The sequence below is a fragment of the Thalassophryne amazonica genome, chromosome 1 (genome assembly GCF_902500255.1).
Source record: "Thalassophryne amazonica chromosome 1, fThaAma1.1, whole genome shotgun sequence".
Classification (NCBI taxonomy): domain Eukaryota; kingdom Metazoa; phylum Chordata; class Actinopteri; order Batrachoidiformes; family Batrachoididae; genus Thalassophryne; species Thalassophryne amazonica.
The window spans coordinates 128894892-128922573 of record NC_047103.1 but is presented as its reverse complement, the minus strand read 5'-3'; the positions used below and the strand labels follow the sequence as shown (position 1 = coordinate 128922573).

The 27682-nt window shown below is 40.3% G+C and overlaps 1 protein-coding gene across 1 annotated transcript in view; it reads left to right on the top strand.

The window, feature by feature from the left end:
• The window catches only part of slc19a1 (solute carrier family 19 member 1), a 69956-nt gene extending 42824 nt beyond the window's left edge, over positions 1-27132 (top strand). The window contains exons 5-8 of the mRNA XM_034174389.1: positions 2980-3172; positions 15028-15169; positions 26717-26899; positions 26982-27132. Of these exons, the coding sequence (XP_034030280.1) occupies positions 2980-3172; positions 15028-15169; positions 26717-26899 (518 nt within the window). The 3' untranslated portion in view covers positions 26982-27132. The remainder of the gene's footprint in view (positions 1-2979; positions 3173-15027; positions 15170-26716; positions 26900-26981) is intronic.
• The last annotated feature ends 550 nt before the right edge of the window (positions 27133-27682 follow it).

Sequence of the window (27682 nt, the reverse complement as noted above, 5' to 3'; positions counted from 1 at the left end):
AGGAAGAGTCCTGGTGGGTCCGAGTTTCTTCCATTTATGGATGATGGAGGCCGCTGTGCTCATTGGGACCTTCAAAGCAGCAGAAATGTTTCTGTACATTTCCCCATATTTGTACATCAAGACAATCCTATCTCAGAGGTCTACAGACAATTCCTTTGACTTCATGCTTGGTTTGTGCTCTGACATGCACTGTCAACTGTGGGACCTTATATGTAGACAGGTGTGTGTCTTTACAAATCATGTCCAATCACTGAATTTACCCCAGGTGGACTCCAATTAAGTTATAGAAACATCTCAAGGCTGATCAGTGGAAACAGGAGGCACCTGAGCTCATTTTTGAGTTTCATGGCAAAGGCTGTGAATATTTATGTTCATGTGATTTCTTAGTTTTTATTCTTAATGAATTTACAAAATCAAAAAAAAGAAACAAAAAATGTATTTCACATCATCATTTTGGGGGATTAGGTATAGGATTTTGAGGAAATAATGAATTTCATCCATTTTAGAATAAGGCTATAACATAAAATGTGGAAAAAAGTGAAGCACTGTGTATACATTCTGTATGCACTGTACATAATATTTTTGTGTCACATCCCATGAGGGAATCATTGTCTTGTTGAAACATCCATTTCAAGGGCATTTCCTCTTTGGTATAAAGCAGGGCTATTCAACTATATTTTTCCGAGGGCCAAATTTGTCAGAATACTATGATCTGTGAGCCGGACATTCTCGTGACCTGTACTATTACTGTCGGATGTACATTTGAGGCAAATGCTACTGCATTTCTTTTTCCCTTTTTATTTAACAGAACATCAAAAGTATATACTAATGAAGTCACTGAGTGTGGGAAAGTGCAGCAGGCTGTCATTAAGATCACATGCGAAAATGTCTAGGTTTTTTTTTTTTTATAAAAGCAGTCAGCTTTTCAACCACATCAGCCACTGGTTTATCCCTCCCCTGAAGACTCTCGGATTAAGACCATTCAAATGATGCATGATATTACTTAAAAAGCACATTTCTGAGACAAATTTCTCACCCAGCATTTTTGTCACAAATGTTTCAGCCTTCTTGTGCTTGCATTCACATAGAAAGGTGATAATTTCTTCCCTCAGTTCACAGACTCTCTGAAGTGCATTGCCCTGGCTTAACCACCTGACGTTGTTGTGTAACAGTAGGTCAGAGTGCTCAGCTGACATATCAGCAAGTAGTCTGCGAAACAACCTGTGGTGAAGACTGGATGTTGCTCTGATAAAGTTCACTGCAGCAGTCACAGACTCCACGGTACTTTTCAACTCACCACTAAGCTAAGAGCAGAGGACACTCTGGTGAACGAGACAGTGGACAGACTGTAGTTTTGGTGCAACAGCAGACATTCGTGCAGACAGTCCTTTGACCCTTCCTGTCATTGAGGGAGCTCCATCTGTAACCAGCAGATTAATACGCTCCAGGTCCAGTCCATTGTCTTTAAAAAGCAATAATCTTTTGAAAAACTATTTCCCCTTTGTTTGTCCTTCCAGTGGAATTAGGCCCAACAGATCCTCCTTGAAACAGTCACCATTGAAAAACCGCACATACAAAGTTGTGCTACTGTATATCTGAGCTGTCAGTTGACTCATCCACAGCCAGCGACATGAATTCAACTTTCTTTTCTTCAACTGAGTTAGAAGAGTCTCAAACGTCTGTGGCTAAAACATCCAGTCGTCTTGCAGCTTGATTGAAGACATTACCTGCTGTTTTAGCTTGTGCGCTACCAGCTCATCAGTGGCAGCTAATATACATTCTTTCACTGTTTCGGAGTCAGTGAACGGCATTTTCTTTTTAGCAAGAACCCGCAACACGCGGGGATGCTGTCGTTGTCTTCTGCTGCAGAGTGCAGCTACGGGTGAAGATTGCAGTGCTTCGCTTGTAGTTCAGATTAAGTCATTTTATTTTTATTTGACAAGCATCAGAACCCGGTGAATATTCATTGTCAAAACGGGAGTGAGTCAATGAAGTGCCTCCGCACGTTATATTCCTTATTCACCGAGCAACAGTCATAACACAGCAGGTACATAGGATTGCCTTCGGCATTTTCTACGTGCACATATTTACCAGGCCAGTCATTATTAAATCTTCTATTTTCGTTGTCAACTTTTTACATCTCTTCTCCTTTGAATGCGCCCTGTTGTCGTCGTCTTCTTCGTTCGAGTTTACTGGTGGTTTGCAAACCAATATGGTACATTACCGCCACCAACTGTTCGAGTGCCCGCAATGCCTTCACGTGAGGTGGGGCTGTGCTGACATGCCGTAAAGGATTCAACGTGCCGCAAAGCGCCACAAAATGTCGCAAAATGCCGAAAATTGGCGAATGCGCTTTGTAGCGGCTTTTGAGCGTGTATTTATTAATATTTATGTGTAAATGGGCCACGGGCCAGTCCAAACTTATTAAAGGGCCGGTTCTGGCCCACGGGCCGCCAGTTGAATAGCCCTGGTATAAAGCAACATAATCTCCTCAAGTATTTGGATGTATTCAAACTGATCCCTGGTATGCAATAAATAGTCCTGACACCACAGTATGAGAAACATCCCATATCATGATGCGTGCTCCACCATGCTTCACTGTCTTCACAGTGTACTGTGGCTTGAATTCAGTTGTTGGTGGTTATCTGACAAATTGTCTGTGGCCTCCCTCCCTCTTGCCTAGTGGCTCCATCCTCAGCATCCTTCTCCTTATATGCCCTGAATGCCTCCTCTCCACATGTCCAAAATATCTCAATCTTGCTCCTTTGACAATGTTTCCAAACCGTCTGATTTTAGCTGTCCCTCTGATGTGTTCATTCTTAATCCTGTCTATCCTCGTCACTCCCACAGAGAATTCAAACATCTTCAGATTTGCCACCACCAGTTTTGCCTCCTGTGTACTGTGTCTAAGTTAGCTGTTTAGTTTCAACATTGTAATATATGAAATTGGAAAATCATCATGCATATCTCATGTTGCAGGTGCAGTGATGTCTTTCATTGCGGGCTTTGTGAAAATTCGATGGAATATCTGGTCTGAGCTGGTCATTGGTATCATCACTGCAGTGCAGGCAGGTCTTCTGCTCCTCATGGGCTCCACAGACAACATATGGGTCTGCTACATTTCCTACATTGTCTTCCGAGGCGCCTACCAGTTTCTGGTGCCTATAGCCACGTAAGTGTTGGAAAAATATTTTTCATTTTGCTGGTGTGAATCTTGGCAGTGCTTCATTGAATGAAAATGATTTCAAACAAAACAAAAAAATACACAAGTATGTCGACTAAGAACAACGCTGGAAAAGGAGTAAAGTAAACACTTGTAAGGTCCTACCCCCTTCTCACTATTCATACATTAAAATAAATGACAAATCAATTACATCACCATGTTAATCCAAGGTGTTTACAGTCCCACCCACCCACTGCCGAAAAATAAATAAGAAACAAAAATGCATAATTAAATAAATCAGTTATATAAATAGACAAAAACATTTTTATCGAGACATAACCCATCTCTCATTGTTAACCTGCTCATCTGCATATGCTCTTAAAGTGTTCCTTTGTACTTTTAAATTGCTCGATACCAGTGCTTCTCTCTAATTCTTCAACCAGCCGTTCTACAAATCCACCCCACAAACTGAAATACACATACTCATCATAGTTGTATGAAAACAGTGCTTTTAAAAGTTTAATAAAAAGAAAGTCCCTTTGGCTGCTGCCTTGCTTGCACTCGGGGTCGCCACAGCAAATCTAAGGTGGATCTACATGTTAATTTGGCACAGGTTTTACACCGGATGCCCTTCCCAACGCACCTCCACATCACATGAAGAAATGTGACAGGGGTGGTGTTTGAACTGGGAACCTTCTGCACTGAAACTGAAAGTTCACTAACCACTTGGCTACCACCCCGCCCTTGCTTTTTTAAGTTTAATCCTCTTCTTAAATAATAGCCCCCTGTCACAAAACATTTTTTTAATATTTCCTGGATGTAAATTATTTTTTTCTCAGCACATAACCTGTGCTGTATTAAATGCAATAACATCCCCAAATTTCAATGCAAAAACAGTGTGTTTGTGTGCTCCCTGTACCCCACATTATGTACGATCCTAATTGCTCTTTTTCTGTAGTATGTACAGTGAAGTATTCACAGCGCTTCACTTTTTCCACATTTTATTCCAGAATTTTTTTCCTCAAAATTCTGCACGCAGTACCCCGTAATGACGATGTTAGTTTTTTTTAGATTATAATAATAATAATAATAAAATAAGAAATCACATGTACATAAGTATTCACAGCCATGGCCATGAAGCACAAAATTGAGCTCAGGTGCATCCTTTTCCCACTGATCATCCATGACATGTTTCTACAGCTTAATTGGAGTCCACCTGGGGTAATTATGGTTGATTGGACATGATTTGGAAAGACACAAACCTGTCTACATATGCGATCCCACATTGTACAGTGCATGTCAGAGCACAAACCAAGTATGAAGTCAAAGGAATTGTCTGTAGACCTCTGAGACAAGATTGTCTTGAGGCACAAATCTGAGGTAGGGTACAGAACCATTTCTGCAGCTTTGATCCACCAGGACTCTTCCTAGAGCTGGCTGCCCATCTAAACTGAGCAATCGGGGGAGAAGGGCCTTAGTCAGGGAGGTGACCAAGAACCCAGTGGTCACTCTGTCAGAGCTCCAGCATTCCTCTGTGGAGAGGGGAGAACCTTTCAGAAGGACAACCATCTCTCCAGCAATCCACCAATCAGGGCTGTATGGTAGAACATCCAGATGGAAGCCACTCCTTAGTAAAAGGCACATGGCAGCCCACCTGGAGTTTACAAAAAGGCACCTGAAGGACTCTCAGACCATGAGAAACAAAATTCTCTGGTCTGATGGGGCAAAGATTGAACTCTTTGGTGTGAATGCCAGGCATCATGTTTGGAGGAAACCAGGCACCGTCCCTACAGTGAAGCATGGTGGTGGCAGCATCATGCTGTGAGGATGTTTTTCAGCAGCAGGAACTGGGAGACTCGTCAGGATTGAGGGAACGATGAATGCAGCAATGTACCGAGATATCCTGGATGAAAACCTGCTCTAGAGTGCTCTTGACCTCAGACTGGGATGACTGTTGATCTTTCAGAAGGAAAATGACTCAAAGCACACAGCCAAGATATCAAATAAGTGGCTTAAGGACAACTCTGTGAATGTCCTTGAGTGGCTCCAACCTGACTCCGATTGAACCTTTCTGCAGAGATATGAAAATGGCTGTGCACTGATGCTCCACATCCTACCTGATGGAGCTTGGGAGGTACTGCAAAGAGGAATGAGCAAAACTTTGGTGCACCTATTTTGGATAGGTGCACCAAAGTTTTGCTCATGGCTTGTGGCATCATATTCAAGTAGACTTGAGGCTGTAATTGCTGCAAAGAGAAGAGTGTGATTACTTATGTACATGCAATTTCTTAATAAATTTAGAATAAAAAAAAAACTTTTTTCATGTTGTCATTATGGAGCGCTGAGTAGAATTTTGAGGGATAAATGACTTCATTCCATTTTGGAATAAGGCTGTAACATAACAAAATGCAGAAAAAATGAAGCACTGTGAAAACTTTGTGGATGCACCGTCTAAGAAGGGACCAGTGGTGGGCACAGCTAACCAAAAAGTTAGCTTCGATAACTAGTAATCAGCTAACTAAAAAGTTATCTTTTTTTAAGGCTAAACTGATAAACTGTCTAAAACATTATCGGAAGCTACAGATAATCAATAACCAGTAACTTTCAGTTTTGCCTCCCATATACTCTCAGATACTAAGAAGCTGATTTTGAGTTTAAACACCGCCAAAGCTTCTAATAGAATCAAAGGTGATCACAAACCCAAACAGCCAGTGAGCCAGCGCAGCGTAGTTGCGCCAGGAAGGGCATCCGCCATAAAACTTGTGCCAACTACCAATGCAGATCTGGCTGTATCCGCTGTGGCGACCCCGAACACAAAACGGAAGCAGCCGAATGGACAACACAACAACAACTCAATCTCCCTGTATTGTTTGGTAATTTTTATTAACCTTTGTGGAGTGGTGGGTTATGGGCCAGGGAAGAATATGGGTATTTTCCATGGATTTGCAACTTTTTTTTTTTTTACCAGGACCATTTTTGAGATCGGTGTACCATTGAGAAAATTTGTGGTTGGGGAGGCCCTGGGAATAGCTCGCTCGCTTTGCCAAAGTTATTTGCTGTGTCAGTCTCTCTCTCAAGCCACTGTATAAATAAACCATTTTCTGGTGTCCCTCTCATAGTTTATTTTATTAAATTTGATTTACACGTGAATGGGAACCAGACTAGCATTACCAGCTTACAAATGTAAAACGCGCAATTTCATTTGATAGTTTCCCACGTACGATCCCATTCCAGCCAATTAGGATGCAATTAATAAAAAAAAAACTTTCTTGATTTCCAGGAAGCACCATCATTAAATTTCTATTTCTGCACGAAGATTACAATTTCAGCCAGGAATATGGCGATAATAAATGAGATGAATGATGAGGGTCACGTCTGAGAAATCGACAGAAGTATCAAGAACCATTTTAAGTGGATCTGGCTAAAATGAAGTGGTGAATTGTTGAAACGCACTCAAGTTTAGATGAATTTCCCCATAAGGTAGAAGTTCCCAGAGAAGCTTTGTGCATGTTGTGGTCAAATTTGATCAATTACACATCACAATCAAAGATGCTAGAGCAACACTGCCAAACAAAGAAGCATAGGGAGAAATTCAAGATCAGGCAGACAAATTATTGTGCTACCTGGTGCTAGTATTCTTAAAAACGTATGGGTTACATCCGATGTTTAAGTTTCATGGTGTAGAAAAGGAACAACCTTAACTAACTCTACTTGTACTGGTCATTGACTGGGTCGTCAATGCTTGGTTATGGGTCATTCCATGTCAATTCAACAAGGGCCTCACACACTTTGTCTCAGACTTTCTTCAAATTTTAATCAAATATTCCCAGACTATTCAGAACAACAAATCTGAAGTTTGAGGCCTGTAGGCCAAGTAGTTTCTGAGATATGGCCAATTTAGTGTGCATGGTGTCTGTCATTTTTTTAGGCAAAAATTATGGCCCTCATTTCTGGAGCCATGTTCAAGGTAGAATATCTCAGCAAATAATGGACTTAAAGGCCTGAAATTTTCTGTGGCAGTTGTCATGGACACCCAGACTTGAACTATAGTCAAACAACAGACATTGACATTAAACTGTGAAGTTTATGTATGCTCAAACTATGGAAAATATTACATTGACTATTGCGAGCATCCATGTTTGAGACATTGAAGCATACCATTACACTCAAAAACTACTTGGCCTACAGGCCTCAAACGTCAGATTTGTTGTTCTGAATAGTCTGGGAATATTTGATTAAAATTTAAAGAAAATCTGAGACAAAGTGCGTGAGGCCGCTCAAATAATGTTGAATTGACATGGAATGACCTGCATGTGTGTCAAACTTTTCCAGTATTTAAGATTTCCTTTATAAATCACTGAAATTTCAAGTTTGGTTTGGTGCAGTTATGACACATTAAATGACAATGGAATTTAATTAAACTATTAATATTATTGTGGCAAAAAGAGAAAATTGATGGACAGAGAACAAGTATTTCAAATGGTAATCTGAGAATCATAGTGTCAATTATACGAGGTCTGTTAGAAAAGTATCAGACCTTATTCTTTTTTTGCAAAAACCTGATGTATTTGAATCAAGCCTGCTTGCGTGAGCCCCTTTAAGGACGGCCCACAACTGCTGGGAGCGCACTTTTTCGGCTTCTTTTTCCATGAAAAAAAACTCCTGTAACGGTGGAATGTGCCGGAAAAAGTGCTGATGTCCACATCTTCTGCCTTTTTGTGAAAGTCAGACGAGGTCCCGGATCAACAAAGCTTTCACGTTGGAAGTGATCTGGTTGTTTGTGCGGGGTGTCAGCCTGTCCATCGGCGCTCTCAGCAGTTGTGGGCCGTCCTTAAAGGGGCAGTAACACTCCTTAATCTGTTTAATCCCCATAAAATCGTCCCTGAAAGCCATATTAATTTTTCGAACGGTGTCCACCTGGAGGTCTTTTACAGTTTCTGGAAAAAAATTGATGCAGCAAAGATCCAAATCGTTCAGACATTTATTCGCAATAATAATAGACGAGAGGGGTAGACCACACCTCACTCAAAGCCTGCTCACAGGCGAATGAAGCAACCGACTGGCATGAAAAAACTCACGCATGCGCACGAGGGTTCAAGCTTGGCTGACGCAATCACACGTGATTCAAATCCATATGGTTTTTGAAAAAAATAAGGTCGGATACTTTTCTAACAGACCTCGTGTGTGTGTGTGTGTGTGTGTGTGTATGTATATATATATATATATATATGTATGTATGTATATATATATATATATATATATATATATATATATATATATATATATATATATTAGTGTGTGTATGTATGTAAAATTTAAAGTCATTTCAACTTCTGGGATATTGATCTGGTTAGTTAAGTAGCAGAGGACATAATCAGTTTCAGCTGCTTTGGTGTTCATAGGATTAACAACAATTAATCACTGTCATCTATAAATACCACCTGTGGCTTACTTCAGGGATCAGTTTTCGTTCCAAAATGATTCTTTCTGTACATAAATGACGAATGTCCAAAACATTAAAAGTTATGTTTGCTACTTTCTACGAGCCACTAAGCTAACAGCTGACTGGCTGCTAAGCAGCTGATCTTGCAGTCAGCTGAAACCAGCAAGCGAGCCAGTGCAGCATGGGACCAAAGAAGAAGATTGACTGAGGAGGTAGACGACATTAGAAAGTCACTTGACTTTCTGTCGAAGGAAGTCTGCTGTCGCTGCAGCAGAAAGGCTTCCTGGAGTTGATTGAGGAAGTGCAAGCTCTTTGCCTCCAAAGTGTTGAGAAGGACAAGAGGATTGCCTCCTTGGAGAACAGAGTCGCCGACCTTGAGCAGTCCACAAGGATGAACGTTATTTTCACTGGACTCCAAATTAAACCCCGGTCATACGCACAGGCGGTGGCCTTTGACAGCGGGGGTGAGCCCAGGGATTTTGACATTAATTCCATAGAACAAGTGGCTAAGTTACTCCAGTCCCATGGGGTAGAGTTTGACTGTGATAACATTGAAGCTTGCCACCCTCTGCCCAGGAAAAACTCAAAGGATAAACCTGCTGTCATCATGAGGTTTATGAGCAGAAAGCACAAAAACAGCCCTTTTAAAACAAGGGAGGAAGTTAAAGGGAACTGATGTCTACATGAACGAAGATTTGACCAAATGGAACACAGACATTGCTAGGAAAGCCCAGATCCTGAAGAATCAGGCAACATGGACTTCAAACTGTAAAATTTTTTCAAGCGGAACGGATCGCCAGAGGAGGCAAAAGTTTTGGTCATCAGGGATATCGAGGAGTTGGACAGATTCACTGACAGAGATAGTAACACTGGGTATATTTAACACACAGACAGGATGGCACAGACTGTAAGTACTGACCCAATAATGGCTGCAAATATTACTTCAACATCTGATAGTGCACTGTGATAAGCTGGAACTGAAAACCTTTAACTACACCGGGTACAGAAGACAGGGCATGGAGGAGGACATTGACCCGGAAAATAATTCGTACAGTAATATTATTGATAACTGCTGCTATTATTACACAGAGGAGCAGTATATCAGGACAGTTAAAGCAGATAAAGAATTGTCCACTATACATTTCAAAGGTCAAAGCCTATATGCAAACTTCAACAACATCAAAAACTATCTAGGCCAGTTCTCACAGAGATTTAGTATAATTACAATAGCAGAGACATGGATTAGTAATGAGAAGGGGATAGACTTTGATCTGGGTGGATATAAATTCAGTTATATGAACAGAGTGGACAAGACTGGAGGGGTAGTGGCTTGTGTATGTGGAGAAAAACCTCAAATATGAAGAGAAGGGAAAATGTCAGTGGTGATAGAAGGCATAGTGGAATGTATAACAATAGAAGTTTGTATGGAAAAGAAGAAAAATGTAATTGTTAGCTGCATCTATAGAACACCAGGCTCCAACATGGAAATCTTTCAGGACTGATTTGAGGAAACATTTTGTTGCTGTAACTCAGACGGTCCTGTTCATCTGTGGGGATTTTAATAGTGATTTGCTTAACTCAGTGAATCATAAATCTACTGAAGAGTTTAGAAATACAGTGTGAGCCTTTACTCCCAAATCACCAGACCCAGTAGGATCACATCACACAGTGCCACATTAATAGATATATTTACAAATCTCATAGATAACATAATAAGCAGATTATTTATCAGTGATATTGGTGATCATCTGCCCATTTTGTTGACGGCGGTTACAGGAAAACAAAGGGGGTCAGAAGGCTTATTTATATGAATGTCAAAGTCACCAACAATCACAATAATATCCGCATGGGTTGCAAAGTTAGAGAGAAACTCACCAAATTCATCTAAGAATTCAGCGTGTGGGCCCGCGGGCCTATATACGGTGACAAAATAGCACAGTCGATTTGTCTTTTTTGTTTTAATTTTTTCTTATCCTTCTGACCTTGGCTAAATGAAATATATTTTAGACCCCCAGCAGCTAGTAAACTAATTGCAAATTTATAAATTACAGCAACACCCCCACCATGATTCGTATTACGAGGGATGTGACATTTAAACACTTTTAAATCATCATATGATAGATCCTGTCCAATGATAATAAAAAAAAAAATTAAGATAAATGTTTAGATACATAATGAATCACAAAGGGATTGCAGAATGCCTGTAAAAAACACACACACTTTCCAGAGAATTTATAAAGTATAGCTCTACAGAGGTTAATATATATATATATATATATATATATATATATATATATATATATACTCAACAAAAATATAAACGCAACACTTTTGGTTTTGCTCCCATTTTGTATGAGATGAGCTCAAAGATCTAAACCTTTTTCCACATACACAATATCACCATTTCCCTCAAATATTGTTCACAAACCAGTCTAAATCTGTGATAGTGAGCACTTCTCCTTTGCTGAGATAATCCATCCCACCTCACAGGTGTGCCATATCAAGATGCTGATTAGACACCATGATTAGTGCACAGGTGTGCCTTAGACTGCCCACAATAAAAGGCCACTCTGAAAGGTGCAGTTTTGTTTTATTGGGGGGGGATACCAGTCAGTATCTGGTGTGACCACCATTTGCCTCATGCAGTGCAACACATCTCCTTCGCATCATCCGTGAAGAGAACACCTCGCCAACGTGCCAAATGGCAGCGAATGTGAGCATTTGCCCACTCAAATTGGTTACGACGACGAACTGGAGTCAGGTCGAGACCCCGATGAGGACGACGAGCATGCAGATGAGCTTCCCTGAGACGGTTTCTGACAGTTTGTGCAGACATTCTTTGGTTATGCAAACCGATTGTTTCAGCAGCTGTCCGAGTGGCTGGTCTCAGACGATCTTTGAGGTGAACATGCTGGATGTGGAGGTCCTGGGCTGGTGTGGTTACACGTGGTCTGCGGTTGTGAGGCTGGTTGGATGTAGTGCCAAATTCTCTGAAACGCCTTTGGAGACGGCTTATGGTAAAGAAATGAACATTCAATACACGAGCAACAGCTCTGGTTGACATTCCTGCTGTCAGCATGCCAATTGCACGCTCCCTCAAATCTTGCGACATCTGTGGCATTGTGCTGTGTGATAAAACTGCATCTTTCAGAGTGGCCTTTTATTGTGGGCAGTCTAAGGCACACTTGTGCACTAATCATGGTGTCTAATCAGCATCTTGATATGGCACACCTGTGAGGTGGGATGGATTATCTCAGCAAAGGAGAAGTGCTCACTATCACAGGTTTAGACTGGTTTGTGAACAATATTTGAGAGAAATGGTGATATTGTATATGTGGAAAAGGTTTTAGATCTTTGAGTTCATCTCATACAAAATGGGAGCAAAACCAAAAGTGTTGCGTTTATATTTTTGTTGAGTGTATATATATATATATATATATATATATATATATATGTATGTATGTATGCATGTAGGTTAATTAATATTTTAAGGACAGCTAAACAGGAATATTACAGTAAATTATTAGATGAGAATAAAAATATTAAAAGTATATGGAATATATTACTGTCTGCCCAAAACTGGCAGAGAAAATCCCTGATTCTTGAATAACGAATGTCTGGAATGATGAACTCAAAACTAGAAATATAAATTCAATGTTTCTCACAGTCGTGGAGGGAAAGAAGTCCAAGCTATTCTTAATAAATGTAAAAACAAAAGCTCCCCTGACTGTGATGACATAGATGGGTGATTCTTAGACTACGGGCACTTATTATGTCCTTTGATCATATTGTATGAAAAACAGAAAAAAGGGGAAATTTCACACTTTTATAGTTATCTTTACAATGAAAGTGTGTTAAGAAATTTGTTCTAGTAGTCTATGATGACTTTTTCACCTTTTTTCAGCATCATTATATGCATATATTGCCGTTTTGTGCTTGTCCCACACCCAGACGTTTGATCTTCAATGATAAAAATAAATGGTAAAGAAACGTTTTTTCTAATGTTTTAAAATATCTCTGAATAAAATATCAGTAAAATAATCAAAACATAATTGGGGTATTCAGTGTCATACAGCTGTTGTGATTTTTTTAAACAAAATGTAGTTGTCCCACACTATTGCCGTAATTTCCACCACAACACTTTAATGTCCCTTTAAACAGTTTGTATGAAAGATTGTTTGGGTAGTTTCTATGGAGATAAACAGTGACATCAGAGCACATGTATATAGCGCCAAATCACAACAAACAGTTGCCCCAAGGCACTTTATATTGTAAGGCAATGGTGTGGTGGAAATTACATTTACAGGGCCAATAGTGCCGTAGTTAAAGAATCACCCAGATATGACAACAGAGAAGTTATTGGTGCAGTTGTTAAACCACTGACCCACATCTGTCAAGTGTCATTCCAAACTGGTAAATTTCCAATCAAAAAAATTGCAAGTCATACCACTGTATAAAACTAGGGACAAACACCAATTCACAAATTACAGGCCTGTTTCTTTACTCTCACAATTTTCCAAAATTTTAGAAAAAACGTTGACAGATTGGTTAAATTCATTGATGAACATAAACTACTTTCAGAAAGTCAGTATGGAAAGATTACATTAGTAACACACTATGCCGATGTCGCAGACAGAACGGTCCTCCCCTAAACATTGGTCCGCCCTGCCTCTACTGCACATGTCATTTGGGACCACAGCAGCTCATTCACCCAATGCGATCAAATGGATTAATGGGATTATTAACCATCAGATGACAAGGTAAAAGCAGAAATGAGGCAATACTTGGTGACGCTTTGAAATGGCCGAGGAGCAGTGAACGCATCAGGTAGCAGCTCGGGTAGCTGCGGTGCTCTGATCGCTTCCTACATCTTTTATGATGAAATAATACTAAATTTATGTGGAAATGATTGTTGGACAAAAGCTTCAGATATGCCGCTGAGATAGATGATGACTGGAGTGCAGTTTGAAGCAGAAACAAGGTGATAAACGGTGAACTGCAGCTAATGATGCATGCGCACTGAAGGCAGGGACGGACTGATTTTTAGGGGGGGACCACTCGGTCCGTGACACCGTCATGGTTTAAAATCCTGCAGGGTGTGCAAGGTCCCCTGCTTAAGCCAGCACATGTCCAGGACTGTTTGAAGTGACCATCTGGATGATCCAGAGGAGGCATGGGAGAAGGTCAAGTAGAGCAGAGGAGGATTCTCTTTCACCAAAACATTAAATCTTGGTTTGCATCCAAGATGTATCTTCTGGCAGATTGTAGCTGAACATTCAGCTTTTCTTTTAAAGAAAATCCTCCTCTGTACCTCTTCATCATGAAGCTATATAACTGGGGATACAAAATGTAAAACATGCACTGTGCACAATTTCTCCAATCACAGCCACAGAAACATATAACTTCTTTTGAGTTGTCTGGGTGTCTTGGTGGCTTTCCTCACTCTTCTCCTTCACAGTCACTCAGTTTTTGAGAACTGTCTACTCCACACAGATTTACCACAGAGTGCCATACTGTTTGTATTTCTTCATAACTGATGTAAATAAAGTCTAAGACATATTCAGTGACTTTGATGTTCATGTAGCCATCCCCTGATGTGTCTGAAGAAAACTGGCAACAAAACTAGTTATTTACAGGTATTATACCAAAGTGATCCATTACGTGTGCAGCTCATCATCTTGGCTTTTATATTTATAATTAATTTATATCAAGTTGTAGAGATTTGGCTTGACTTTGAGTTTAAGTATAAGATTATTTTAGAAAGTTTTAAAAATACCAAATGGACGAATACTTTTACAAGTGTGTGTGTGTGTGTGTGTGTGTGTGTGTGTGTGTGTGTGTGTGTGTGTGTGTGTGTGTGTGTGTGTGTGTGTGTGTGTGTGTGTGTGTGTGTGTGTGTGTGTGTGTGTGTGTGTGTGTGTGTGTGTGTGTGTGTGTGTGTGTGTGAAACCTAAATGGCATATGATTGATGAATGTGACTGTCATGGTTAGAGCTGAATAATGAAGAGGTAGGATTAGATAAATTTTACTTCTTTCTGCTCCTTTTTAGACATGTTCACTAATTATGTGGCGTGTGTGTCATTACAAAAACCGAATGACACTTAATGACAGCAGTCATAAATGTTTATGACGCCTTCATGACTGTGTTGTGTAACAGTTGAGTGTCATGTCACTACTATGGTGATACCCTGAAGTGAAGTGTTACCTAATAGATAAATAACTCCCTGTACATATTGCTTGTTGTTTTGATCACTTCACAGTGCATTTCATGAATAAAAACTGTGTAAATGATGATTGGGCTTAGTTTTTTTTGTTTTGTTTTGTTTTTTTTTTTGTTTTGAGTCAACATTTTGATTGTACAACTGATTAATTAATTGCCTCACATCATGCTCGTGTTTATGTTGCCATTATCACTTTACAGATTCCAGATTGCCTCATCCCTCACCAAGGAACTGTGTGCGCTGGTGTTTGGCATTAACACCTTCTTGGGGACCATACTAAAGACAATCATCAACTTGATCATTGTTGATAAGAAGGGACTGGCATTGGACATCCATTCTCAGGTAAAGCAAATTGTTTTATCACCTTATTGTCTGTTTTTAATATTATGGTTCTTTCTCCTGGATATATTATCTGGCTGTGTGAGAGGTAGGGGGTGGGGGATATGACCTAAAATTGATATCAGTGTTTTTAATACTTTTTTGATGGTGACTGTATTACAGTGGGATAAAAAAGTATTTAGTCAGCCCCTGATTGTGCAAGTTCTCTTACTTAGAAAGATGTGAGAGGTTTGTAATTTTCATCATATGTACACTTCAACTATGAGAGACAAAATCAGAAAAAAAATCCAGAAAATCACATTGTAGGATTTTTAAAGAATTTATTTGTAAATTATGGTGGAAAATAAGTATTTGGTCACCCACAAACAAGCAAGATTTCTGGCTCTCTTCTTTAAGAAGCTCTTCTGTCCTCCATTTGTCACCATTGCATTGCTTCAATCTGCGAACCACTGCTTCGATTGGTTCAAGGTTCAGAGCAAAGCCGTGCTGCAGAAAAGTTGATCATGGACCCGCTGCAGGGTCTGTAATCAATGTAGAGAAATTATAATTTTCCTGACAAACACCCCCCAAAACAACGGCCACTCTGAAGGACCGATAACAGAATCGTTAAGCACAAAGCTTATTGATGTCGGTGGATCGAATCATTTCTTAACGATACCCGAAAGGAACCGGTTCTCGATACCCATCCCTAGTCTGACTAAATACTTTTTACCCCACTGTATATCACAGTATTACTAGTTTTCACTTTTTGAGCAAAAGTTTAACCTAGACTGTTTTGATTTTCAAATGTGGTCCTTCAGAGCCACAGCCTTGGTGAAAAACATAGTGAATCACAGGTTTTTAACATGTTATGTCTTTAAAAGGTCAGTGACTGGGTTAATTAACAAGACATAAGTGACTCTGTAGCACTGTAAGTCCACTAATTCAGTTGAACTATTTCCGTGATACTGCCGTGGGGCCGCAGGGCCACACTGCCTTACTCTTCTCCTTACATGGGGAGGGGGCGCCTGTAAGGTACACGTGTCAGGCACTGCTGCCGGTGGACTCCCAAGTCTCTCCATGCGGCCCGTGTCCTTCCTCTGTGTGTTATCCACCTGCATCTGAAGTGGTGGTCCAGGCCATCCATTGAGTGGTGCTCTTCCGTGGTGGGAACAGTTGCCTCCTGCGGTGCCCCGATAATGCTTAGAGCTCTCAGGAAGCAGCCCTGGACCACATATGCGCCTCTTTCTGCCACGATTTAAGATCAGATGAGACAACCAGCTGTAGCAAAGAGGGAAGAGCTGGCGTATGGAAGACTGCTGTGTGTTGTTGTAAAAATTCCTTTCTAATGATTTATGCCTATAAGAAAACTATTTTAACAGGTGTTTTGACTCACTAGAGCACTGGGGGGGGTGATGGCTGGACAGACCACCTCTGTCTGTGTCTCTGATCACAGCAGCGCTGATCAGAGCTGTACTGAAATGTTGATTGATGTCAAAATTTATGGATATTTGGCATTTTTATTATTTTATGTTATTTTTTCCTTTGTGTATTAAAAAGGCAGAGTGTGTGTTCTACAACCCCTGGCAAAAATTATGGAATCACCGGCCTCGGAGGATGTTCATTCAGTTGTTTAATTTTGTAGAAAAAAAGCAGATCACAGACATGACACAAAACTAAAATCATTTCAAATGGCAACTTTCTGGCTTTAAGAAACACTATAAGAAATCAGGAAAAGAAACTGTGGCAGTCAGTAACGATTACTTTTTTAGACCAAGCAGAGGGAAAAAAATATGGAATCACTCAATTCTGAGGAAAAAATTATGGAATCATGAAAAACAAAAGAACGCTCCAACACATCACTAGTATTTTGTTGCACCACCTCTGGCTTTTATAACAGCTTGCAGTCTCTGAGGCATGGACTTAATGAGTGACAAACAGTACTCTTCATCAATCTGGCTCCAACTTTCTCTGATTGCTGTTGCCAGATCAGCTTTGCAGGTTGGAGCCTTGTCATGGACCATTTTCTTCAACTTCCACCAAAGATTTTCAATTGGATTAAGATCCGGACTGTTTGCAGGCCATGACATTGACCCTATGTGTCTTTTTACAAGGAATGTTTTCACAGTTTTTGCTCTATGGCAAGATGCATTATCATCTTGAAAAATGATTTCATCATCCCCAAACATCCTTTCAATTGATGGGATAAGAAAAGTGTCCAAAATATCAACGTAAACGTGTGCATTTATTGATGATGTAATGACAGCCATCTCCCAGTGCCTTTACCTGACATGCAGCCCCATATCATCAATGACTGTGGAAATTTACATGTTCTCTTCAGGCAGTCATCTTTATAAACGGCACCAAACAAAAGTTCCAGCATCATCACCTTGCCCAATGCAGATTTGAGATTCATCACTGAATATGACTTTCATCCAGTCATCCATAGTCCACGATTGCTTTTCCTTAGCCCATTGTAACGTTGTTTTTTTCTGTTTAGGTGTTAATGATGGCTTTCGTTTAGCTTTTCTGTATGTAAATCCCATTTCCTTTAGGCGGTTTCTTACAGTTCGGTCACAGACGTTGACTCCACTTTTCTCCCATTTGTTCCTCATTTGTTTTGTTATGCATTTTCAATTTTTGAGACATATTGCTTTAAGTTTTCTGTCTTGACGCTTTGATGTCTTCCTTGGTCTACCAGTATGTTTGCCTTTAACAACCTTCCCATGTTGTTTGTAATTGGTCCAGAGTTTAGACACAGCTGACTGTGAACAACCAACATCTTTTGAAACACTGCGTGATGATTTACCCTCTTTTAAGAGTGTGATAATCCTTTGTTTCAATTGACATCTCTCGTGTTGGAGCCATGATTCATGTCAGTCCACTTGGTGCAACAGCTCTCCAAGGTGTGATCACTCCTTTTTAGATGCAGACTAACGAGCAGATCTGATTTGATGCAGGTGTTAGTTTTGGGGATGAAAATTTACAGGGTGATTCCATAATTTATTCCTCAGAATTGAGTGAGTCCATATTTTTTTCCCTCTGCTTGGTCTAAAAAAGTAACCGTTACTGACTGCCACAATTATTTTTCCTGATTTCTTATAGTGTTTCTTAAAGCCAGAAAGTTGCCATTTGAAATGACTTTAGTTTGTGTCATGTCTGTGATCTGCTTTTTTTCTACAAAATTAAACAACTGAATGAACATCCTCCGAGGCCGGTGAGTCCATAATTTCTGCCAGGGGTTGTATATTATCTCTGTGTTGACAGCACTGCTCTATCCGTATCACATTTAACAGTCACCAGTGTTGACAGATTCCGGTGTACCGCCCACCTCTAATCGGCAAAATTAACATTAAAGTAATAAAAATGTAGAGCTGCTAAATGTCGCCCCAGCGTCTGACAAAAACACCAGATGGAAATTAGTCTGGCTATAATCTGACTTGTTTACTTAACTATGGTGATGTGCATGAACTTTCACTGTGCCTTCACAAACAACCAGCTTCCCTTTGTGCCCCCCCCCCCCCCCCCCCCCCCCCCCCCACACACACACACTTTGAGGAGAAAGAACATCAGGTGGGAGTAGTTTCACAACTCCAAGGGGTCTCCATTTGGGTAAAGCCAGACCTTTACTGATTCTAGTTTGACCACATTCTTCGTCAGAGGCATTTTAAATCTGAGCTATTCTTGGTGAGAGTAATTTTTGGAACATCTTGACTGTCTGCCATCATGAATGTATAGATTTGTGTGGGTGGTCACTACTGCTGTCACTTCATAAACTCACTTCATAAATGCTTCACAGGGTGGGACTAATACATGGGTTAAAGTTCTCTGTCACCACGACGGATTTCCGTCATTTGGAAAATTTAACCACACATACGCGTGCGCTCGTGGTGTCATGCGTGTTTTTGGGCCGAAATATGATACTCACTGTCAAAGCAACATCCCGTTCTGCGCTAATCAATGCAGCAGCAATGTCAGCGTGGACTGCTGAGGAAGGGACTGTGTGAATTTTCACTCCTCTCCATTCTGTTTACTGCTTGCCATGAGCCACGGGTCTCCTCCCTATCTTCATGGGAATATTTGCAGACCTTCCTCAAGTAGAGCGAGGCGTGGCTTTGGTTTGAACCAATGAAGCACTGATCCGACTCACGATGGTTTGTCGCTTTATCTTAATTTTCCCCCGCTAAAACCCTAAAGAGCATATGTCTGAGTAATATTTACCTTTTTTATATTAAACCGACCTGTTATGGTCTTCTAAAACAGTTGATAGATGTATTTTATAACTTAAAAATGGGACCAATGCTAACACGTTAGCATGTCTATGGCATTTTCAATGTTAAAGTTAGCATTAAGCTGTTCGCATCTCAGCACAATTTGTGTGCAGGTTTTCTGTATAATAAATAATTAATTGCTTAGTGTTTGTTGTCGTAAGAGTCAAATGTATTATGAATTGTAATTTATTTTTATTCATATATTCATAATAATAATAATAATAATAATACCAACAACAACAAAAGTGAGTTGAAGTGAGTTTTCTTTGTTTCAGAGGACTTCATTCCCATTAAAATTCACCAGAATATACAAAATTTGACTTGCTCTTTTAAAAAATTCTGTGGGAGATCCCCCAGACGCCCATAGTTTGAAGTGAGTTTTCTTTGTTTCAGAGGGCTTCATACTTATTATAATTCACCAGAATATACAAAATTTGACTTGCTCTTTTAAAACATTTCTGGGGGAGCACCCCCAGACCCCTCCATAATCAATAGTGTGTTTTTACTTCACACTTTGAAGTGACTTTTATTTGTTTCAGTGGGCTTCACACTCATTAAAATTCACCAGAATGTACAAAATTTGACTTGCTCTTTAAAAAAAAAATCTGGGGGAGATCCCCCAGACCCCCATAGTTTGAAGTGAGTTTTCTTTGTTTCAGAGGGCTTCATACTTATTATAATTCACCAGAATATACAAAATTTGACTTGCTCTTTTAAAACATTTCTGGGTGAGATCCCCCAGACCCCCCATAATCAATACTGTGTTTTTACTGAACAGTTTGAAGTGAGTTTTCTTTGTTTCAGAGGGCTTCATACCCATTATAATTCACCAGAATATACAAAATTTGACTTGCTCTTTTAAAAAAATTCTGGGTGAGATCCCCCAGACAGAAGTGAGTTGGTTTTTTTTTTTTTTTTTTTTTATGCTCTCCTTAGAGCAGGGGTGGGCAATTAATTTTTACAAGGGGCCACATAGGGAACCTGAATTATGTCCGAGGGCCACACCATCGGTAACTCAGCTGTCTCCCATTACAAATTTTACAAAAAAAATTACCTAGTTAATAGCTTTTATAGGTAATTTTTATTATTGTAATAATATGTAAATATAGCTAAATAAACCTCTCTAATTATTTGCAACACACAAGCTTGACATTTTTAATATATGTAATAATCACAGACCTCATGAGGGCCGGACAGAGACATGCAAAGGGCCACATGTGGCCCAGGTCTGCCTTAGAGGCTATTTAGAATAGATTTGTATACTGTATAATGTGTTTATGCTCTCTCCTAGAAGGAGAGAGCATATTTCACCCATATTGGCTTCTCTTCATTGGCTCCCTGTTAATTCAAGAATAGAATTTAAAATTCTTCTTCTTACTTATAAGGTTTTGAATAATCAGGTCCCATCTTATCTTACGAACCTCATAGTACCATATCACCCCAATAGAGCGCTTCGCTCTCAGACTGCAGGCTTACTTGTAGTTCCTAGGGTTTGTAAGAGTAGAATGGGAGGCAGAGCCTTCAGCTTTCAGGCTCTTCTCCTGTGGAACCAGCTCCCAATTCGGATCAGGGAGAGAGACACCCTCTCTACTTTTAAGATTAAGCTTAAAACTTTCCTTTTTGCTAAAGCTTATAGTTAGGGCTGGATCAGGTGACCCTGAACCATCCCTTAGTTATGCTGCTATAGACTTAGACTGCTGGGGGGTTTCCCATGATCAATCAATCAATTTTTTTTTATATAGCGCCAAATCACAACAAACAGTTGCCCCAAGGCGCTTTATATTGTAAGGCAAGGCCATACAATAATTATGTAAAACCCCAACGGTCAAAACGACCCCCTGTGAGCAAGCACTTGGCTACAGTGGGAAGGAAAAACTCCCTTTTAACAGGAAGAAACCTCCAGCAGAACCAGGCTCAGGGAGGGGCAGTCTTCTGCTGGGACTGGTTGGGGCTGAGGGAGAGAACCAGGAAAAAGACATGCTGTGGAGGGGAGCAGAGATCGATCACTAATGATTAAATGCAGAGTGGTGCATACAGAGCAAAAAGAAAAAGAAACAGTGCATCATGGGAACCCCCCAGCAGTCTACGTCTATAGCAGCATAACTAAGGGATGGTTCAGGGTCACCTGATCCAGCCCTAACTATAAGCTTTAGCAAAAAGGAAAGTTTTAAGCCTAATCTTAAAAGTAGAGAGGGTGTCTGTCTCCCTGATCTGAATTGGGAGCTGGTTCCACAGGAGAGGAGCCTGAAAGCTGAAGGCTCTGCCTCCCATTCTACTCTTACAAACCCTAGGAACTACAAGTAAGCCTGCAGTCTGAGAGCGAAGCGCTCTATTGGGGTAATATGGTACTACGAGGTCCCTAAGATAAGATGGGACCTGATTATTCAAAACCTTATAAGTAAGAAGAAGAATTTTAAATTCTATTCTAGAATTAACAGGAAGCCAATGAAGAGAGGCCAATATGGGTGAGATATGCTCTCTCCTTCTAGTCCCCGTCAGTACTCTAGCTGCAGCATTTTGAATTAACTGAAGGCTTTTTAGGGAACTTTTAGGACAACCTGATAATAATGAATTACAATAGTCCAGCCTAGAGGAAATAAATGCATGAATTAGTTTTTCAGCATCACTCTGAGACAAGACCTTTCTGATTTTAGAGATATTGCGTAAATGCAAAAAAGCAGTCCTACATATTTGTTTAATATGCACTTTGAATGACATATCCTGATCAAAAATGACTCCAAGATTTCTCACAGTATTACTAGAGGTCAGGGTAATGCCATCCAGAGTAAGGATCTGGTTAGACACCATGTTTCTAAGATTTGTGGGGCCAAGTACAATAACTTCAGTTTTATCTGAGTTTAAAAGCAGGAAATTAGAGGTCATCCATGTCTTTATGTCTGTAAGACAATCCTGCAGTTTAGCTAATTGGTGTGTGTCCTCTGGCTTCATGGATAGATAAAGCTGGGTATCATCTGCGTAACAATGAAAATTTAAGCAATACCGTCTAATAATACTGCCTAAGGGAAGCATGTATAAAGTGAATAAAATTGGTCCTAGCACAGAACCTTGTGGAATGATGCACCCAGTGTTTCTTTTTATTCACCTCTTTTTGCTCTGTATGCACCACTCTGCATTTAATCATTAGTGATAGATCTCTGCTCTCTTCCACAGCATGTCTTTTTCCTGGTTCTCTCCCTCAGCCCCAACCAGTCCCAGCAGAAGACTGCCCCTCCCCGATCCTGGTTCTGCTGGAGGCTTCTTCCTGTTAAAAGGGAGTTTTCCTTCCCACTGTCGCCAAGTGCTTGCTCATAGGGGGTAGTTTTGACCGTTGGGGTTTTTCTGTAATTATTGTATGGCTTTTGCCTTACAATATAAAGCGCCTTGGGGCGATTGTTTGTTGTGATTTGGCGCTATATAAATAAAATTGATTTGATTTGATTTGATTGTATTTATTGAGGAAAAAAGAGTGTGCCCCCACTACGCCACATTTTAGGGAATTGCTGGCATTGATTTTTGCCAGGAAAAAATTTCAGTCAGATGAAAATTTATTGCTTTAACCCATGGACTAATATGCCCTAATTATCCTTGCTCTCAGTGTAAACAATGAGTAGAAAAGCTCAAATTACAACATACAGAGGGAGTGTTGGTTCATTCGTTACATCAGGCACCACTAAGCCATGAAATCTTAAAATAGAAAATTATTTCTGCTCCTCTATTAATGTTTAAAGTGCTATTTATAAGGCCAAAAAAAGTTGGGTTCAACAACAACAAAAAAATTACTGCTGTGTGGGGCTCATTGATGAAATTAACAGATTCATTACCCAGTCAATGTGGCTGCACGCTGTCAGTTTTAAAAACAGACTGAAGAAGGCATCAGTTTGTACACAGTATTAAAAAAAAAAAAAAAGACAAATTTCTCAAAACAAACTATTTGTTCAACCTTCAGTGTTGCGTTCTATGATATTGTCATGTGAATGTTGACGTGCCTGGAATGTTCTGTTTTTCTGGTGTACACTTAACCTGTGGCAGTAGACTGCTCAGGGTTTATCCATGTCTCTTTACAGCTGTAACATCAGAACTGAATATTAAAGAATTTCTGTCTTTCATCCCAAGTGTGAAAGCGACTGACACTATATCAAACTAAAATGTGAGCACACTTTGAACTCTCATACGGTAGTATGATTTTTCTTTTTAAAACAAGAGGCAGGGAGGTGGTGTCCAAATCAAGCTGCTGCTGGGATATATCACGGAGTCGCAATGTAATTGTAACCTCTTAACAGGCAAATCCATTAGGTGTTAGTGTAAAGCATTTATAACATTTTACTACAAAAAATAAAACATTTATTGTATTACAACCCCAATTCCAGTGAAGTTGGGATGTTGTGTAAAATGTAAATAAAAACAGAATACAACGATTTGTTTCAAAAAAGCTTTGATGAATGATCAAAGAACACCTGTTTGGAATATTCCACAGGTGAACAGGTTAATTGGAAACAGGTGAGTGTCATGATTGGGTATGAAATGAAATGGATGCCTGCATCACATTTCAAAATGTTGGGATGGGGCAACAAAAGACTGGTAAAGTTGATGAATGCTCATAGAACACCTAATTGGAACCACGTGAGTGTCATGATTGGGTATAAAAGGAGCATCCCCAAAAGGCTCAGCCATTCACAAGCAGAGATGGGGTGAGGATCACCACTTTGTGAACAACTGCATGAAAAAATAGTCCAACAGTTTAAGAACAATGTTTCTCAACGTGCAATTGCAAGGAATTTAGGGATTCCATCATCTACAATCCATAATATCATCAGAAGATTCAGAGAATCTGGAGAACTTTCTACACGTAAGTGGCAAGGCCGAAAACCAACATTGAATGCCCGTGACCTTCGATCCCTCAGGTGGCACTACATTAAAAACCAACATCATTATGTAAAAGATCTTACCGCGTGGGCTCAGGAACACTTCAGAAAAACATTGTCAGTTAACACAATTCGTCACTTCATCTACAAGTGCAAGTTAAAACTCTACCATGCAAAGTGAAAGCCAAACATCAACAACATCCAGAAACACCGCCACCTTCTCTGGGCCCGAGCTCATTTGAAATGGACAGACGCAAAGTGGAAAAGTGTGGTGTGATGAGTCCACATTTCAGATTGTTTTTGGAAATCATGGACATTGTGTCCTCTGGATGAAAGAGGGAAAAGACCATCCAGATTGTTACCAGCACAAAGTTCAGACCATCCAGATTGTTACCAGCACAAAGTTCAAAAGCCAGCATCTGTGATGTATGGGGGTGTGTTAGTGCCCATGGCATGGGCAGCTTACACATCTGTGATGTCACCGTCAATGCTGAAAGGTACATCCAGGTTTTGGAGCAACGCATGCTGCCATCCAAGCAACGTCTTTTGCAGGGACGTCCCTACTTATTTCAGTAAGACAATGCCAAGCCACATTCTGCACTGCAATAAGAAATACGAGGTCTGTTAGAAAAGTATCGTACCTTTTTATTTTTTTTTCAAAAACTATATGGATTTGATTCATATGTTTTTACGTCAGCCAAGCTTGAACCTTTGTGCGCATGCGTGAGTTTTTCCACGCCTGTCGGTTGCGTCATTCGCCTGTGGGCAGGCTTTGAGTGAGCACTGGTCCACCCCTCTCATCGTCGTTTCATTGTGAGGAAATGGCGGAATGATTTGGGCTTTTTTTCCATCAGAATTTTTTCAGAAACTGTTAGAGAAAGGCAGCTGGAAACCATTCCAAAAGTTTATCTGGCTTTCGGTGAAAATTTTACGGGCTTCACAGAGAATGAGTGTTACTACAGCTTTAAGGACGGCCCACAATGGCGCACGGCACGCTGCGCTCCGAGCCACCATCGAGAGGCAGAAACCACCACATCATTTCTAAACCGATGGCTGTGTGGAGCTGGGACCATCATGTGCAATTTCTCTGGTTGTCACAAGAGCTGGACATCAGCCATTTTCCGGCAGATTTCACTTTTAACAAGAGATTTTGTCATGGAAAGCCGCGCGGAGGCTTCGCGCGTCACGACCGATTCTCTGACGAAGCGAGACAAAGGAACACCTCCGTTTCGGAGTGTTAAAGGACAAGTTGGGACATGCACAGCTCTCCACAATTTCTCTTATACTCACTCGACTGGTAAGCACTGAAAGCCGAGATAGGCATGTCCCAACTTGTCCTCTAACACTCCGAAACGGAGGTGTTCTTTGTCTCGCTTTGTCAGCGAATCGGTCGTGAGGCACGAAGCCTCCGCGTGGCTTTCCATGACAAAATCTCTTGTTAAAAGTGAAATCTGCCGGAAAATGGCTGATGTCCAGCTCTTGTGATAACCAGAGAAATTGCACACGACGGTCCCGGCTCCACACAGCGATCCATTTAAAAATGATGTGGTGGTTTCTACCTCTCGATGGTGGCTTGGAGCGCAGCGCGCCGTGCGCCATTGTGGGCCGTCCTTAAAGCTGTAGTAACACTCCTTATTCTCTGTGAAGCCCGTAAAATTTTCACCGAAAGCCAGATAAATTATTCGAATGGTTTCCAGCTGCCTGTCTCTAACAGTTTCTGAAAAAAATCTGATGGGAAAAAAAGCCCAAATCATTCCGCCATTTCCTCGCAATAAAACGACGACGAGAGGGGTGGAGCAGTGCTCACTCACAGCCTGCCCACAGGCGAATGATGCAACCGACAGGCGTGGAAAAACTCACGCATGCGCACGAAGGTTCAAGCTTGGCTGACGTAAAAACATATGAATCAAATCCATATAGTTTTTGAAAAAAATAAAAAGGTACGATACTTTTCTAACAGACCTCGTATACTCAAAACCTGGATTAATCTTTTTAGTCACATAGCACTACTATTATTCTGAACACTACTGTACTACTGTCCCAATTTTTTTAAACATGTTGCAGGCATCCATTTCAAAATGAGCAAATATTTGCACAAAAACAATAAAGTTTATCAGTTTGAACATTAAATATCTTGTCATTGTGGTGTATTCAATTGAATATAGGTTGAAGAGGATTTGCAAGTCATTCTGTTTTTAATTTACATTTCACACAACGACCCAACTTTATTGGAATTGGGGTTGTGGCTTTGTCATTCAACTGCTAAACAAATACTGAAAATGAAACCTGAAAATTTAAAGGTGGAATTAAAACCAAGTAATCTGGACAGAATTAATGTGCAAATATCAGGATGCGCTCAATATGTTAGAATGTTCACGAATGCTGAAATGTGTCCAAACTGTGTGGAGTGTTCAGTTAATGTGTTTTTTCTTTTGCAGTTCCTGGTGTACTTCTTTTATTTTAGCCTTCTTACTGTCAGCTACCTGGTGTCTGCTGCTGTGGTCATCACACGACATTGTAGAAACCAGCCCAGGGATGTGCAGCAGGCCACGCCCACAGAGTTTCAACACATGGCAGCCACTCCTGAATCTTTGTCTCATGGTGAAAGTGTCAAAGCTTAACGCAAGTGTGTCTTAATGGCTCCTCCTGTCTGGTCTTATTGTATGTGCAGGTTTAAATTTTTACAGTTAAAACTGTTAATTTTGCAGGATCAATCATTCTGGGCCTGGAATGGGCTTGTTCTTCGTAATTAGCTGCTGAGCCGAATTCACAGAAGTGCCTCCACTGTCACCCCTCCCCATTATATGTACATATTGATAAAAGCATATTTGATCAGTTATACAGAAGAAAAAGATTGTATTTTATTTTTTATGCACACCGATTAGTGACAAACTGCTTGATGTGCTGTGACAGATTATGTTGGTCCTTTGACTTTGAGTCCAAAATATGCAAGTAGGACATACAATTTTTTTATTCTTCTTTTTTTTTTTTTTTTTTTTTACTGGCTTGCAACATCCTGTTCAACATGCCAGCAGATCATTTTTCTGTCTGTTTTAGCAGCATTTCATTTGGGGCATACGTAAAACATCATCTGCAGCGCTAGAGGGGCATGGCAGCTGTGATGCAAAACTTATCTAGAGTGCTTCTCTCGTGTAACCAGTTTGCAAGATGTAATATATTAAATGAAAATTGACAATGCAGCAGCCACACATGCAGTGTGTTTCAGGCCTTAAAAACACATTTACCTGTTTTTTCTGGGTGTCTGGAACAATGCAGTAACCTAATCTATTGAAAATGAATGCATGAATCAGTTTCTCGGTCTGCTGGAGATATCTTTTTACTGTTGATATATTTCAAAGATTATTTCATGTCTGACTTTTAGAACCAGTGGGAAGCATTTCTGT